This window comes from Nerophis ophidion, linkage group LG20 (genome assembly GCF_033978795.1).
Source record: "Nerophis ophidion isolate RoL-2023_Sa linkage group LG20, RoL_Noph_v1.0, whole genome shotgun sequence".
Classification (NCBI taxonomy): Eukaryota; Metazoa; Chordata; class Actinopteri; order Syngnathiformes; family Syngnathidae; genus Nerophis; species Nerophis ophidion.
This window is the reverse complement of record NC_084630.1, coordinates 1236198-1254877: the sequence shown is the minus strand read 5'-3', so window position 1 is coordinate 1254877 and position 18680 is coordinate 1236198. Positions and strand designations below refer to the sequence as shown.

Genomic DNA, 18680 nt, shown 5'->3' with positions numbered 1-18680 from the left:
GAAGTTGCAAAGACAGGGAGTGGCACCGGAGCCATACGAGCCCTAGAAAGCCACAGAAGACTCACCGGTCGGTACTCACTAAGAAGGCAGATATATATTTGCAAGGCCATTTTCAAGAAGGATACTTGAGAGAAACTAGATATTGTGACCCCGGAATCTATCCCGGCGGAGAAATGGTTTGTCCGCGACTTTCAAACGACTCAACCGACTACGACCAACTACCGTCTACAATGGTACCACTGGCTTGTGTCCTGGGCATGACGTTAAAGTGCATCAGGCAGTGGAGGCTCCTCTATGGGGTCTTGGGGCACTAGGAGGTTAGCCACTACTACTGTTACCCCAGGTGGCCCCTGGCAAAGGCCTAGTACCTGACTGCCCCCTACCAAAGGAATACGGTGAAGACCTCAACGGCGGAGCAGGCGGAAGACGGTAGATTTAAGAACTACCACAACGGCTGCGATGGCGGGAGAAGGCTGCAGCAGAAAAGGGTCACCCAGTCGTCTTGGACTCCATGCCACTGGACCCTGACCCGATTCTGTCAAGGATGGTGTGGTGACTGTCTGTGCACCAGTCTCCCCACGTAAAATAAAGTCTCGCACAGGCATCCTCCATAAAGGGATACACCCCTACCAGGAGAACCGTCATACTCCTTCGAGTGACCGCCGATGATGATGATGATGAAGACCACTGGCTTGTACGGCGTCGAATGGGTGCTACAAATTGTGAGTTCTAATATTTTATTTCCTAATCTTTTTACGTTTCATTTGTTTTATTAAATTATTTTCATTTTGATAGTACCACGTAAGATATGTTTTAATTGCTAAAGCGTTTCAATGCACAGTAGTGTGCAAGTGGGTTTTCTGTACGGTATCTCCAGCCGTGTCAATGTGGTGACATAGTTTACGGTATTTTGAGAGTGTCAGGCTTGCCCCTGACAGTTTGTCTATGTTTTAGTTTTTTCCTCTGCATTTGTCTGTTTCCTGTGTTTAGTATTTCCTGTCTTTTAGTTCCTGTCAAGTGCTCTTAATTTGTCAGCTTCCTGTCTTGTTCCCTGAGTGCTGTGCTCCTCCTCAGTGTGTTTAGTATTTCCTGTCCTTAGTTTGTGTCTAGTGCTCTTATTTTGTCAGCTTCCTGTCTTGTTCCCTGAGTGCTGTGTTCCCTTTCAGCTGCGGCTGATTGGCATCTGGCCACACCTGTTGCCAATCAGCCGGCTCCTATTTGTACCTCCTTTGTCTTGTGTCATTTGCTGGGTCATTGTATTGTATTGTCGTTGCCACATGTCACTCTTGTCGTGCTACCTGTCATGTCGTTTTGTTACAGCTACTACCTGTTGTGCTACATTTTGTCCTGGTCATTGTAGCGGTAAGCTGTTTCTGTTAGCATTAGTTATTTCCAGTTTTTTTGTTTGCTATCCACTAGCTTCCATGCTAAAGTTCCTTTTTGTCTTCTAGCTTCCAGTGCTAGCTCCCTTAGTTTGTTATTCCGCCCACGTGGGTGATTTTTGTTTGTTCTTGTTTAGTTTTAATTAAATCATGTTTTCATATTCTATGCCAGCCTCCGTCTCTGCATCTTGGGGTTCATCAACAAATAACTCTGACAGAGAGGTCAAGTCGGACTAAAGCCTAGGTGAGAAACGCACGTCCCGCCACCATACTTGCCAACTCTCCCGATTTTCCCAGGAGACTCCCAAATTTCAGTGCCCCTCTCGAAAATCTCCGCGGGAAAGCATTCTCCCGAAGTTCTCCCGATTTCCACCCGGATAACAATATTGGGGCTGTGCCTTAAAGGCACTGCCTTTAGCGTCCTTTCTCGCCTGAAAAGGAGACTATTATATTTGTCTCCGTTATCCATAGGTTTATCTATAACCCATAAAGTAGGCAGACACGGAGCTATTTCTCAGCGTGTGTTTATACAGCCGGCACGTCAATACACTGACGCACAACATCTGGATTCCTATCATGCATTGCTTCAAAACTACGGCAAGTAGTAATGTCCAAAAAACATAACAGAGACAAAGCAGAAGAACGAAGAAGAGACATGGCGACAATGGGTAAGAAGAAGAAGTATGCTTCCCAGTTCCAAAATAATTGGGAAAAAAATAATGATTTCAGTTCATCCAGGACAGCTCGAAGAGGAAGGGGCATGCATCTTCAGTCGTGTCCATGTGGTGACATAAACAACTAGAGGTGAAGTTGGACTAAATAGGACATTAGTGCAGGCCTAGGTGAGAAACACACGGCCCACCACCATACTTGCCAACCCCCCCGATTTTCCCAAGAGACTCCCAGATTTCAGTGCCCCTCCTGAAAATCTCCCGGGGCAACCATTCTACCGAATTCCTCCCGATTTCCACCCGGACAACAATATTGGGGGCGTGTCTTTAAGGCACTGCCTTTAGCGTCCTCTCTCACCTGAAAAGGAGACTATTATATTTGTCTCCGTCATCCATAGGTTTATCTATAACCCATAAAGTATGCAGGCACGGAGCTATTTCTCAGAGTGTGTGTGACAGTCTCTTGCTGTCGTGCGGGTTCCCAGGACCACCAAGGAAGGATATTGTTGCGCAGGTTAGACTTTCTTTTATTTTTCAATAATAAAAAGTCTCTATGGGTTGCTTTTCAGCCTTGCCATGTGCTGCTTCCTCTGCCGCTCCACCTTTTCAGTCGCGTGCGTCTTCGTCTTCCTGTGGCTCTCTCTCGCTCTCGTTCAGCATCCGCTTTCTTGTAACTTCTTCTCTCTCCGTCTCTCCCCCCGGCGTTTACGGCCGCTGCCCTTTTACACAGTGCGAGAGGAGATTTAAATTTTGCACAGCTGGGCAACCCATGCCCTTAATAATATTTGCGGGGTTGATTCCGGCGCGCCCCGTCTCGCTGCTTGCTCGCAGTCCACGCCTCCTCACCACCATCTTGGGCTGGGCTCCGGCGTGCCCTGCCTTGCTGTCGGGCTGCCGGCTCTGCCTCTCCATAGTGTGTTTATTCCAGCCGGCACGTCAACATCCGGATTCCCTTCATGCATTGCTTCAAAACTACAGCAAGTAGTAATGTCCAAAAGCATAACAGAGACGAAGCCGAAGAACGAAGAAGAGACATGGCGACGACAAGTAAGAAGAAGAAATACGCTTGCAAGTTCCAAAACAATTGAAAAAAAAATAAAAAATCAGTTAATCCAGGACAGCTCGAAGGGGAAGTGGTATGCTGCCTGCAAATTTTCTAGATCAGACTTCTCCATTGAACACGGTGGCTCAACAGATATAATCATTAAAGAACGGATTATTTATATATATATATATATATATTAATATGTATATAAGAAATACTTGAAAATATATACCCACACCCCCATCACCCGAATTCGTAGGTCTCGAGTTTGGCAAGTATGTCCGCCACTGGTAGCACTTCAATCAATCAATCAATCAATCAATCAATCAATCAATCAATCAATGTTTATTTATATAGCCCTAAATCACAAGTGTCTCAAAGGGCTGCACAAGCCACAACGACATTCGCTGTACAGAGCCCACATAAGGGCAAGGAAAAACTCACTCCAGTGGTACGTCGGTGACAGTGACAGAGAACCCCCCCCCCCTCCCTGATGCCGAGCGGGTCTAACATGATATTGTGAAAGTCCAGTCCATAGTGGATCCAACATAACAGTGAGAGTCCAGTCCATAGTGGATGTAACATAATAGTGAGAGAGTCCAGTCCATAGTGGATCTAACATAATAGTGAGAGTCCAGTCCATAGTGGATCTAACATAATAGTGAGAGTCCAGTCCATTGTGGATCTAACATAATAGTGAGAGTCCAGTCCATAGTGGATCTAACATAATAGTGTGAGAGTCCAGTCCATAGTGGATCTAACATAATAGTGTGAGAGTCCGGTCCATAGTGGATCTAACATAATAGTGAGAGTCCAGTCCATAGTGGATCTAACATAATAGTAAGAGTCCAGTCCATAGTGGATCTAACATAATAGTGAGAGTCCAGTCCATAGTGGATCTAACATAATAGTGTGAGAGTCCAGTCCATAGTGGATCTAACATAATAGTGAGAGTCCAGTCCATAGTGGATCTAACATAATAGTGTGAGAGTCCAGTCCATAGTGGATCTAACATAATAGTGTGAGAGTCCAGTCCATAGTGGATCTAACATAATAGTGTGACAGTCCGGTCCATAGTGGATCCAACATAATAGTGAGAGTCCAGTCCATAGTGGATCTAACATAATAGTGTGAGAGTCCTGTCCATAGTGGATCTAACATAATAGTGTGAGAGTCCAGTCCATAGTGGATCTAACATAATAGTGTGAGAGTCCAGTCCATAGTGGATCTAACATAATAGTGAGAGTCCAGTCCATAGTGGATCTAACATAATAGTGAGAGTCCAGTCCATAGTGGATCTAACATAATAGTGTGAGAGTCCAGTCCATAGTGGATCGAACATAATAGTGTGAGAGTCCAGTCCATAGTGGATCTAACATAATAGTGTGACAGTCCGGTCCATAGTGGATCCAACATAATAGTGAGAGTCCAGTCCATAGTGGATCTAACATAATAGTGTGAGAGTCCAGTCCATAGTGGATATAACATAATAGTGAGAGTCCAGTCCATAGTGGATCTAACATAATAGTGTGAGAGTCCAGTCCATAGTGGATATAACATAATAGTGAGAGTCCAGTCCATAGTGGATCTAACATAATAGTGTGAGAGTCCAGTCCATAGTGGATCTAACATAATAGTAAGAGTCCAGTCCATAGTGGATCTAACATAATAGTGAGAGTCCAGTCCATAGTGGATCTAACATAATAGTGTGAGAGTCCAGTCCATAGTGGATCTAACATAATAGTGAGAGTACAGTCCATAGTGGATCTAACATAATAGTGTGAGAGTCCAGTCCATAGTGGATCTAACATAATAGTGAGAGTCCAGTCCATAGTGGATCTAACATAATAGTGTGAAAGTCCACTCCATAGTGGATCTAACATAATAGTGTGAGAGTCCAGTCCATAGTGGATCTAACATAATGGTGAGAGTACAGTCCATAGTGGATCTAACATAATAGTGTGAGAGTCCAGTCCATAGTGGATCTAACATAATAGTGAGAGTCCAGTCCATAGTGGATCTAACATAATAGTGTGAAAGTCCACTCCATAGTGGATCTAACATAATAGTGAGAGTCCAGTCCATAGTGGATCTAACATAATAGTGTGAGAGTCCAGTCCATAGTGGATCTAACATAATAGTAAGAGTCCAGTCCATAGTGGATCTAACATAATAGTGAGAGTCCAGTCCATAGTGGATCTAACATAATAGTGTGAGAGTCCAGTCCATAGTGGATCTAACATAATAGTGAGAGTACAGTCCATAGTGGATCTAACATAATAGTGTGAGAGTCCAGTCCATAGTGGATCTAACATAATAGTGAGAGTCCAGTCCATAGTGGATCTAACATAATAGTGAGAGTCCAGTCCATAGTGGATCTAACATAATAGTGTGAGAGTCCAGTCCATAGTGGATCTAACATAATAGTGAGAGTACAGTCCATAGTGGATCTAACATAATAGTGTGAGAGTCCAGTCCATAGTGGATCTAACATAATAGTGTGAAAGTCCACTCCATAGTGGATCTAACATAATAGTGTGAGAGTCCAGTCCATAGTGGATCTAACATAGTGTGACAGTCCGGTCCATAGTGGATCTAACATAATAGTGTGAGAGTCCAGTCCATAGTGGATCTAACATAATAGTGTGAGAGTCCAGTCCATAGTGGATCTAACATAATAGTGTGACAGTCCGGTCCATAGTGGATCCAACATAATAGTGAGAGTCCAGTCCATAGTGGATCCAACATAACAGTGAGAGTCCAGTCCATAGTGGATCTAACATAATAGTGTGAGAGTCCAGTCCATAGTGGATCTAACATAATAGTGTGAGAGTCCAGTCCATAGTGGATCTAACATAATACTGTGACAGTCCGGTCCATAGTGGATCCAACATAACAGTGAGAGTCCAGTCCATAGTGGATCCAACATAACAGTGAGAGTCCAGTCCATAGAGGAAACAGGTCAGCAGTGCAGAGATGTCCCCAATCGATGCACAGAGGAGCGGTCCATCCTGGGTCCCGACTCTGGACAGCCAGCACGTCATCCATGGCCACGGGACCAGGCCGGCCACCTGGTACTTTCCCACTTGAAAGCAGGAAAGTATGAGGTGCTTGAGGAGTTCAAACATGGCCTGGCAGGCCTGTGGAGATGTTGACCAACCCAAGCATGTTTGGATGCAAAACTGATTTTTTTTTTTCTCTTCCACCGTAGTGTTTGCATTTGTCGACGCAGGGTCCAGTGCCAGAGTCTTGGGGCAGATGCAGGATGGTCATTAAATTCCTGTGACCGGCGAGCGAAGCAGAAGGGAGTGTTTCCCGAAACCATGTGTCAGTTTATGTGTGTGAACGAGGGCACAGGCAGATGTCGCACATTAGCCGCCAATTTAGTGCCTCTAAAATGGTTTGGCAAATGAGCGTCCTAACGACAGGCCGCGTGGTTGGGTCAAGAAACAGGCAGTGTGTGCGCGGATAAAATAACATTTGTCCGACTGCAGCGCCTCTCATCTTCATTTGCCTCCTAACCCTAACCTCACACAGGCTGCGCTGCTTACTGTAAGTACATTAGCCACACAAGATGGAGTTGACCAGCCGGGCAGATGTCCAACCCACGTCTTTGTTGATTTGTGTTGCTTTTAGTCAGAATGTTCTATGTTGATGGATGATTCAGACCTTATAGTACACGATTACACAAGGTGACTCTTCGACCCAACTTTCTGCTTTGAGTCACACATTAAAGTCCTACTGAAATGAGATGTTCTTATTCAAACGGGGATAGCAGCTCCATCCTATGTGTCATACTTCATCATTTTGCGATATTGCCATATTTTTGCTGAAAGCATTTAGTAGAGAACATCCGCGATAAAGTTCCCAACTCTTGGTCGCTAATAAAAAAGCCTTGCCTGTACTGGAAGTAGCAGACGATGACATCACAAGTGTGAGGGCTCCTCACATCCTCACATTGTTTTAATGGGAGCCTCTGGCAGCAAGAGCTATTCGGACCGAGAAAACAAAAATGTCCCCGTTAATTTGAGTGAGGATGAAAGATTTGTTGATGATGATGTTGATAGCCAAGGACTAGAAAAAAATAAATAAATAAAAAATAAAGTTAAAAATAAAAAAGGGACGGATTCAGATGTTTTTAGACACATTTACTCGGATAATTCTGGGAAATCCCTTATCTTTCTAGCATAGCTCGGTTGGTAGAGTGGCCGTGCCAGCAACTTGAGGGTTGCAGGTTCGATTCCCACTTCCGCCATCCTAGTTACTGCCGTTGTGTCCTTGGGCAAGACACTTTACCCACCTGCTCCCAGTGCCACCCACACTGGTTTAAATGTAACTTAGATATTGGGTTTCACTATGTAAAGCGCTTTGAGTCACTAGAGAAAAGCACTATATAAATATAATTCACTTCACTTCACTATTGTGTTGCTAGTGTTTTTAGTGAGATTAAATAGTACCTGATAGTCGGAAGGGTGTGTCCACGGGTGCCTTGAGGCCAGTCTCTGAGGGAAGTCGACGGCAGCTGCATGGACGGCGCAAGTATCAATCAATCAATCAATGTTTATTTATATAGCCCCAAATCACAAATGTCTCAAAGGACTGCACAAATCATTACGACTACAACATCCTCGGAAGAACCCACAAAAGGGCAAGGAAAACTCACACCCAGTGGGCAGGGAGAATTCACATTCAGTGGGACACCAGTGACAATGCTGACTATGAGAAACCTTGGAGAGGACCTCAGATGTGGGCAACCCCCCCCCTCTAGGGGACCGAAAGCAATGGATGTCGAGCGGGTCCAACATGATACTGTGAAAGTTCAATCCATAGTGGCTCCAAGACAGCAGTGAGAGTCCCGTCCACAGGAAACCATCTCAAGCGGATCAGCAGCGTAGAGATGTCCCCAACCGATACAGGCGAGCGGTCCATCCTGGGTCCCGACGAGCGGTCCATCCTGGGTCTCGACTCTGGACAGTCAGTACTTCATCCATGGTCATCGGACCGGACCCCCTCCACAAGGGAGGGGGGGACATAGGAGAAAGAAAAGAAGCGGCAGATCAACTGGTCTAAAAAGGAGGTCTATTTAAAGGCTAGAGTATACAGATGAGTTTTAAGATGAGACTTAAAGTACAGCTGATCTCCGGTCAGAGGCGACTTTTTACCACAATTTTCTCACCGAAACCTGTCGGTTGACATGTAGTCGGGATCCATGTTCGCTTGACCGCTCTGATCCATAGTGAAGCTTCACTTCCAGGAATTTCAAACAAGGAAACACCGTGTGTTTGTGTGGCTAAAGGCTAAAGCTTCTCACCTCCATCTTTCTACTTTGACGTCTCCATTATTAATTGAACAAATTGCAAAAGATTCAGCAACACAGATGTCCAGAATACTGTTTAATTGTGCGATGAAAAGAGACGACTTTTAGCCGCAAGTGGTTCTGCGCTAATATGTCCTCTACAGTCCGTGATGTCACGCATACGCGTCATCATTCCGCAACGTTTTCAACAAGAAACTCCGTGGGAAATTTAAAATTGCAATTTAGTAAACTAAAGCGGCCGTATTGTCATGTGTTGCAATGTTAATATTTCATCATTGATATATAAACTATCAGACTGCGTGGTGGCTAGTAGTGGCTTTCAGTAGGCCTTTAAGATGTGACTTTAAGGTTTTTCTACTCACTGTCAAGACAAGGACTATGGTGTGGATTGTTTTCCCAAGTTGCGAAGCGACTGGATCGGACATGGCGTGAAGGTAATGCCCATCCATCCATTTTCTACCGCTTATTCCCTTTCGGGGTCGCGGAGGGCGCTGGCGCCTATCTCAGGGTACACCCTGGACAAGTCGCCACCTCATCACAGGGCCAACACAGATAGACAGACAACATTCACACGGGGCGGTATAGCTCGGTTGGTAGAGTGGCCGTGTCAGCAACTCGAGGGTTGCAGGTTCGATTCCCGCTTCCGCCATCCTAGTCACTGCCGTTTTGTCCTTGGGCAAGACACTTGACCCACCTGCTCCCAGTGCCACCCACACTGGTTTAAATGTAACTTAGATATTGGGTTTCACTTTGTAAAGCGCTTTGAGTCACTAGAGAAAAAGCGCTATATAAATATAATTCACTTCACTTCACTTCACACACTAGGGACCATTTAGTGTTGCCAATCAACCTATCCCCAGGTGCATATTTTTGGAAGTGGGAGGAAGCCGGAGTACCCGGAGGGAACCCATGCATTCACGGGGAGAACATGCAAACTCTACACAGAAAGATCTTCAGCCTGGAATTGAACCCAGAACTGCAGGACCTTCGTATTGTGAGGCAGACGCACTAACCCCTCTTCCACTGTGTTACTTTGAACTTTAACACTCAAAAACTACTACAAAAACAACGGGTATAAACAAAAACTCGCACAAAGGCAGAACTATGGACATAAAACAAAACTTGCAAACTATGGCATGAATAAAGAAAACTTATTTGGAACGGGAAAAGAGCAGCATGGATCATCAGCATGAATAACGAGGGTGATGTTGCCAGGCTGATTGCCTGGCAACTGCAGGCTTAAATAGTGATGTGATTTAAGCTATTTTTAGAAAAGGCCAGCGGGCGACTCATTTGGTCCTTACGGGTGTCCTGGTGCCCGCGGGCACCGCGTTGGTGACCCTTGATTTATAAATATATTTATTGAATAATACTTCAACAAAATATGAATGTAATTTCATAAACTGTGAAAAAAAATACAACAATGCAATATTCAATGTTGACAGCTAGATTTTTTGTGGACATGTTCCATAAATATTGATGTTAAATATTTCTTTTTTTGTGAAGAAATGTTTAGAAGTAAGTTGATGAATCCAGATGGATCTCTATTACAATCCCCAAAGAGGACACTTTAAGTTGGTGATTACTTCTATGTGGAGAAATCTCTATTCATAATTGAATCACTTTTTTATTTTTCAACAAGTTTTTAGTTGTTTTTTTCCCCCCCAACTAGTTGAAGAAAGACCACTACAAATGAGCAATATTTTGCACTGTTATACAATTTAATAAATCAGAAACTGATGACATAGTGCTGTATTTTACTTCTTTATCTCTTTTTTTCAACCAAAAAGGCTTTTCTCTGATTAGGGGGTACATCACTGATAAAAGGTTGAGTACGACTTCACTATGGACTAGACTTTCACAATATTATGCTAGATCCACTTGACGTCCATTGCACCGGTCGCCCAGGGGGGATTCCCACATATGCGGTCCCCTCCAAGGTTTCTCATTGTCATCCCATTGGGTTGAGGTTTTTTTTTGCCCTGATGTGGGATCCGAGCCAAGGATGTCGTCGTGGCACACACACACACACACACACACACACACACACACACACACCAGATTATAAGGACAGGCGTTCTGTATTTCTGTGAGTCATATGTCATTTGTTGGACAAAAGGAGAGACTCACGCTTAGATTTGGTTGTAAAACGCCTAATTGGATGTGTGCTCAAGTGAAAGTTAAGCTTAAATTAAAATTAAGTTAAGATAAACCCCTCGAGGCCAATGGATGTGATTATTTTAACCTTGAATTATTAATATTTGTACATGCTGCTGGAGCATCAGAGGGAAGGCAATTGACCAATTTTAAATACTCCTAATTTTATTGACTAAATATTTGATGTTTTTGACATTACTTTTCTCCCCATTTATATATTCTTTATATAAGCTTTTTTTAAATGCACTAAATGCAGAGTGCCAACTAAGGTCTTGTTCAATAATATCAGGAACAAATGATATTACTGTAATTGGTTGATTGGCAACACTAAATGTTCCCTAGTGTGTGAATGTGAGTGTGAATGTTGTCTGTCTATCTGTGTTGGCCCTGCGATGAGGTGGCGACTTGTCCAGGGTGTACCCCGCCTTCCGCCCAAATGCAGGTGAGATAGGCTCCAGCACCCCCTGACCCCGAAAGGGACAAGCGGTAGAAAATGGATGGATGGATGGAATATTACTATACAGTTGTGATCAAAATTATTCAACCCCCACACAATTTTGCTGTTTGAGCAAGTTGGTCATTTATTCCGTATTTTGTTTATAGTCATGTCAAATAGACAAATGCAACTTGAATGACAACATTATATTTTGTAACATACCAAACAGTGTCATTTCTCTTAATATCTCATTGACCAAATTATTCAACCCCTTGAAGATCATAACTCTTAAGAACATAATTTGAATAAGGTCTTTTCAATCAGGTGTTGAAAACACCTGTAGATGTGATTAGAACCATAACGAGCAACAATTAAACTGATTGAAAAAGTCTGTGACGCTCAGCTTCTTGTAGATGGTCAATGGTGTATTTGCAACATGGTGAAGTCCAGGGAGTGGTCAAAGAAGTCAAGAGAGGAGCTAATCTCTCTTCATAAGAAAGGATATGGATATAAGAAAATAGCAAAGACATTACACATTCCAAGAGAGACAGTTTGGAGCATAATTCGCAAGTTTAAAACTAAAGGCACAGTGGAAACATTACCTGGGCGTGGTAAAAGTGGATGCTGTCCGGTATTTGAAGCGTACAGTGGTGAAAAACCCCCAAGTAACAGCTGAGAAACTACAACAGGACATTGCAGAGGGGGGAACGCAGGTTTCGTCCCAGACAATAAGGCGCGCACTACGAGATGAAGGCCTCCATGCCACAACTCCCAGGCGGCGCACCCCACTTCTGACTACCAGGCACAAGAAAAATAGACTCCAGTATGCCAAAAATCATCTGGACAAACCCCCAAGGTTTTGGGAAACTGTTCTATGGAGTGATGAGACAAAAGTGGAACTCTTTGGGCCTATGAATCAACGTTATGTCTGGAGGAGAAAAAATGAAGCTTACAAAGAGAAGAACACCTTGCCTACTGTTAAGCATGGTGGGGGGTCAATCATGCTCTGGGGCTGTTTCTCTGCCTCAGGTAGCGGGAATCTCCAGCGCGTTGAAGGCATTATGAATTCTATTTCCTAGCATGATTAGCTGCAAATGTCATGAAGTCAGTGAGGAAGCTGAGGCTTGGGAGACGTTGGACCTTCCAACAGGACAAGGATCCCAAGCATACCTCCAAATCAACATCAGAGTGGTTGCAGAAGAAGGGCTGGAAGACTCTGGAGTGGCCAGACCTAAATCCTCTAGAAAAGCTGTGGTGGGACTTGAAGAAGGCAGTTGCAGCACACAAGCCCAAGAATATGAATGAACTGGAGGCCTTTGCCCAAGACGAATGGGCTAAAATACTGTAGATGCTTGCAAGAAGCTTATGTATCACCTTTGAAGGATGTCATTACTGTTCTACTAAGTACTAAAGATGCATGGAACTAGGGGCTTGAATCATTTTCTCAATGAGTTATTAAGAAAAATGTCCTTTTTTGGTATTTTGTAAAATACAGTGTTACAATTTAAGTTGCATTTGTCTATTTGACACATCTTTATTTGATATGACTATAAACAAAATACGGAATAAATGTCCAACTTGCTAAAACACCAAAATTGTGTGGGGGTTGAATAATTTGGATCACAACTGTAGATACATGTATAGATAGATGTCAACTACAGTTTAGGATAGTCTGTATTACAAATTAACATTTTTACTTTTTCTTTTTTTGACATTTTTACTAATAGCCAGCATGGAAATATTTTTTTCGTTTCTGTATTCTTTATTTTATTTTATTATTTTTTTACACAGTAACACACACCAGTAATCTACAAAAGTACAACAGTATTATTTTCAGTCTTAAAATCATGAAATCAATCTTCAAAAAGGAAGAATGTTGACACTTAATGCAGACTAAGATCATGTTCTACAATAACAAGAAAAAATACTACTCTCGATAGATGGATATGAAATACAGTTTAGAATAGCCTGTATTACAATTAAAACAAAATTACTTTTTCATTTTTTATATTTTTACTAATAACTAGCTTGAAAATAAGTTTGTTTTTCCTGTTTTCTTTCTTAATTTTTTTTTACAAAATTATGGCAAAATATTGTAGCCGCTTTAAACACTCGCTACCTCGATTAATTGATTGATTAAACTTTTTAGTAGATTGTACAGTACAGTGCATATTCTGTACAATTGACCACTAAATGGTAACACCCCAATACATTTTTTAAACTTTTTAAATTTTAGTCGGGGTCCACTTTAATCATTTCATGAAAAATTGATTCGAATTTGAATCGCGATTCTCATTTTTTTAAAAATCGATGTTTTTATTTTTTTATTTTTTTATCAATCCAACAAAACAATACACAGCAATACCAAAACAATGCAATCCAATTCCAAAAGCAAAGCTGAGCCAGCAACACACAGAACTGCAATAAACAGAGCAATTGAGAGGAGACACAAACACCACACAGAACAAACCAAAAGTAGTGAATATTATCAACAACAGTATCAATATTAGTTATCATTTCAGCATAGCAGTGATTAAAAATCCCTCATTGACATTATCATTAGACATTTATAAAAATAAAAAAAGAACAATAGTGTCACAGTGGCTTACACTTGCATGGCATCTCATAAGCTGGACAACACACTGTGTCCAATGTTTTCACAAAGATAAAATAAGTCATATTTTTGCTTCCTTTAATAGTTCAAACACATTTACATTATTGCAATCAGTTGATAAAACATTGTCCTTTACAATTATAAAATATTTAAAAAAAAATATACTACTCTGCTAGTATGTCAGCAGACTGGGGTAGATCCTGCTGAAATCTATGTATTGAATGAATACACAATCCTTTTGAGTCGGAAAAAATCGATTTATAATCGAACCCCAACCCCAAGAATCGATATTCAATCGAATCGTGGAACACCCAAAGATTCGCAGCCCTAAAATATATATATATATATATATATATATATATATATATATTATTATTATTTTAGAGAGTGGCCATGCGCAACCCGAGGGTCACTGGTTCACATCCCACCTAGTACCAACCTCGTCACGTCCGTTGTGTCCTGAGCAAAACACTTCACCCTTGCTCCTGATGGGTGCTGGTTAGCGCCTTGCATGGCAGCTCCCTCCATCAGTGTGTGAATGTGTGTGTGAATGTGGAAGTAGTGTCAAAGCGCTTTGAGTACCTTGAAGGTAGAAAAGCGCTATACAAGTACAACCTATTTATTTATAATTTATATATATATATATATATATATATATATATATATATATATATATATATATATATATATATATATATATATATATATATATATATTGCATTCTATTTTAGTTACTTTATTGATTTTACAACCCCCTGGCGCTGATTTGTACTGTTTTTGTGCCGCTTTGTATTTATTTTGATTATTATTATTTCTCCATCGTTTGTAAATGTTGCAGTTTGTAAATAAAGGTTTATAAAACAAAATAAAAATAACAGTATAATTTTTTTTTGTAGCCGCGTTCGTCACCGACTGCCGTGTTTCGACTTCAACTGTCGTGAAATGACGTGCCACGTGACTTAGCACGGCAACAGCGGGAATGTTTGAAGACTTCCAGCGTCTGCCTGCTGTTATTGACAACCCTAATGTGTACTTTCGCCTTTACCCAAACGGACGTTTTAACGTAAATTACAAATATTGGAACACCATGTAGTGTCCGCGGAACTTTACCGTCGGCTGCTGAAGGAAAGTTAACAAAAGTGGCTAAAGCTAGCAGAGTTAGCTTGCGGCGACGCTTTTGTTTTGTAGGCCTAATGTTGCGCGTTTTGAGGGCGGAAGTGCACATTTAAAGTCACAATGTCGTACACAGACATCCCTCGTATGCTGGCACTGGAGGAGGAGGTGAGGAGTCTGTCGGAGGACTTGATGCAATGTCAGGTAAGTGTCCCCAACACTACAATGTTGTTGCTCTACAAACCCTGTTTCCATATGCCTTGGGAAATTGTGTTGGATGTAAATATAAACGGAATACAATGATTTGCAAATCCTTTTCAACCCACATTCAATTGAATGCACTACAAAGACATTTGATGTTCAAACTCATATACTTAATTTTTTTTGCAGAATAATAATTAACTTAGAATTTCATGGCTGCAACACGTGCCAAAGTAGTTGGGAAAGGGCATGTTCACCACTGTGTTACATCACCTTTTCTTTTAACAACACTCAATAAACGTTTGGGAACTGAGGAAACTAATTGTTGAAGCTTTGAAAGTGGTATTCTTTCCCATTCTTGTTTTATGTAGAGCTTCAGTCCTTCAACAGTCCGGGGTCGCCGCTGTCGTATTTTACGCTTCATAGTGCGCCACACATTTTTGAGGGGAGACAGGTCTGGACTGCAGGCGGGCCAGGAAAGTACCCACACTCTTTTACTACGAAACCACGCTGTTGTAACACGTGGCTTGGCATTGGCTTGCTGAAATAAACAGGGGCGTCCATGATAACGTTGCTTGGATGACAACATATGTTGCTCCAAAACCTGTATGGACCTTTCAGCATTAATGGTCCCTTCACAGATGTGTAAGTTACTCATGCCTTGGGCACGAATATCAATCAATCAAAGTTCACTCATATAGCCCTAAATCACTAGTGTCTCAAAGGGCTGCACAAACCACAACACAAACCACTACGACATCCTCGGTAGGCCCACATAAGGGCAAGGAAAACTCACACCCTGTGGGACGTCGGTGACAATGACGACTATGAGAACCTTGGACAGGACGAAAGCAATGGATGTCGAGCGGGTCTAACATGATACTGTGAAAGTTCAATCCATAGTGGATCCAACACAGCCGCGAGAGTCCAGTCCAAAGCGGATAGTTGATCCAACACAGCCTCGAGAGTCCAGTCCAAAGCGGATCCAACACAACACAAATACACCCCCAGACCATCACAGATGCTGGCTTTTGAACCATTTATGCGCCTATAACAGTCTGAAGGGTTATTTTCCTCTTTGTTCAGGAGGACACCACGTCGTCTTTCTAAATATCATTTGAAATGTGAACTCGACAGACCCCAGAACACCTTTCCACTTTGCATCAGTCTATCTTAGGTGAGCTCAGGCCCAGCCAAGCAGGTGGCGTTCAGGATATTGTTGATAAATGGGTTTGGCTTTGCATAGTAGAGTTTTAACTTGCACTTACTGATGTAGCGACCAACTGTAGTTACTGACAGTGGTTTTATGAAGTGTTCCTGAGCCCACGTGGTGATATCCTTTACACACTGTTGTCGGTTTTTGATACAGAACCGCCCGGGGGATCAAAAGTCTGTAATATCATCGCTTACGTGGAGTGATTTCTCCAGATTCTCCGAACTCTTTGATGATTTTACGGACCATAGATGGTAAAATCCCTAAATTCCTTGCAATAGCTCGTTGAGAAATGTTGTTCTAAAACTGTTCGACGATTTGCTTACAAAGTGGTGACCCTCACCCCATCCTTGTTTGTGAATTACTTAGCATTTCATGGAAGCTGCTTGTATACCCAATCATGGCACCCACCTGTTCCCAATTAGCCTGCACACCTGTTGGATGTTCCATATAAGTGTTTGATTAGCATTCCTCAACTTTATCAGTATTTATTGCCACCTTTCCCAACTTCTTTGTCATGTGTTGCTGGCATCAAATTCTAATGTTAACGATTATTTGCCCAAAAAAAAAAAAGTTTATGAGTTTGAACATCAAATATATTGTCTTTGTAGCATATTCAACTGAATATGGGTTGAAAAGGATTTGCAAATCATTGTATTCTGTTTATATTTACATCTTACACAATTTCCCAACTCATATGGAAACAGGGTTTGTACATATCCTATTTGGTGATGTTGTTCTATTGTTGTTTGCTGTTGTTGTCTCTCTGCCTTATCCCCCTCTTGCCCCACAATTTGCCCCTCTTTCTATCCCCTCCTCCTCCAGCCCAGCTGCACCAAATAATAATAGAAATCCATTTAATAAAGTCAAATACAAAAAAGGCAACAAGAGAAGTATACCACACTTCTCTTTTGTAAAGTACATTTGTACAGCTGATATGCACATCAACAATATGATTTGCCTGAGAAGCTGGACAGGACAAAACAAAACAAAAAAGAAACAGAAGCCAAACATCAGATTGGCAGCTGTAGGGTCAAGCAACCACATCTTCATTATTTAATTCATTTTTTTAAAGAGGAATTATAAGGACTTATTTGGCTCACTTTCTCCCAAATTTTTAGGATGTTTTTGTTTTTATTAAAAAAATAAATAAGTTATCTAAACAAAGTCAATGTCGTATTTGTAGGTAAACATTACATTAGCAATAACTGACATCTTTTCTCTATGTGCTGTTACTTATTAATTCGATGCTAATCAACCACTTGTCTTAAATAAATAAATAAATAAACACTGTAGACTTCAGGTGCTTAACAGACAACAATGACTTCCGCAAGTGTGTTAGAATCCAGGTTAATGCTGCCATGCGTGTAATTTGAGTTTTACTTTGCACTAAACACTGTGAACAGTATGGAAGTGTCTGCATGATTGTCGTCAAGTGAGAGCACACTGAGTTGAATCTAATGACACCTGGGTCCTCATGTCCACCTTCATCTCCATTTTAATCAAATAACTTGTGTTATTTATTTTGTCTTATTCTACTTATATTCTTGCTTGTTGTGTAAAGTGCATACGCAACTAATGTCTTAAACGAAAAAGCTGAGGGTAGGACTGCACGATTTTGAGAAAAAAAACTAATTGCGATTCAATTTGCGATGTTTTTGATCTTATATATAAAAATGCATAAAAACTGCGAACATAACGAGTGAAGGAAGACATGTTACTTTTAGACTGTCAATCAACATCCTAAATTTGCTAAATGTATTTATTTATTTTTTTACTGTCCACCTACTCAGGCAAATCATATTGTTGATGTAGATGCCCAAATCTATTTACAGAGTTACTTTAGAGAAGTGTGGGAATCTTCTCTTGTGGCCCTATTTGTATTTGACTTTATTAAATTGATTTTTTTTATGTTTGGCACAGCCGGACAAGAGCAGGTGGTAATAGAGAGAAGAAAAAAGGTAAGACAGAAGGGGGGATTGCAGGGATATTAGGGGGAAAAGACAGACAGACATCAACAACAGAACATCAGCAAATACGATATGAAACCTTTCAAATTTTCCTTATGGGGCATTGTGTGTAGAATTTTGAGGAAAGAAATGATTGGTTACATTTTTGGAGTACGACTGTAAAGTAGCAAAATGTGGAAAAAGTGAAGCGCTGTGAATACTTTCCAGATGCCATGTATACTATGCCATATTGGCACATGTGAATTTACAGATGGCATTTGTAATTTCATGGTGTCTGCTCTTTATTTTCATCACTGAGAGATTCTGGTTCAAGTCTTGCTTGCAGCATGTTTTGCAGATTAACTTTTTTTCAGTCGGCGTCTGAGTTTTTCAAATAATAATTGTTAGAATTTGTTAAAATCTCAAAGTGCTACAAAGTATAAAAAAAAGCTAAAATATTAAAATGATAAGTTAGAATATATTATAGAACATTTAACCCCCCCCCATTCCCCTTTCCCTCGTATGCTAATGTATTCAAGGATTCTTCATCATTTTGGTTTTTCTGAGATAGAGAAAGCTGAC

At 41.4% G+C, this 18680-nt stretch overlaps 1 protein-coding gene across 1 annotated transcript in view; it reads left to right on the top strand.

Annotated features, from left to right (window-relative positions):
- The first annotated feature begins 14614 nt into the window (after positions 1-14614).
- Positions 14615-18680, top strand: part of cntln (centlein, centrosomal protein) — a 429542-nt gene continuing 425476 nt past the window's right edge. The window contains 1 exon segment of the mRNA XM_061880275.1: positions 14615-14939. Within this exon segment, the coding sequence (XP_061736259.1) occupies positions 14859-14939 (81 nt within the window). The 5' untranslated portion in view covers positions 14615-14858.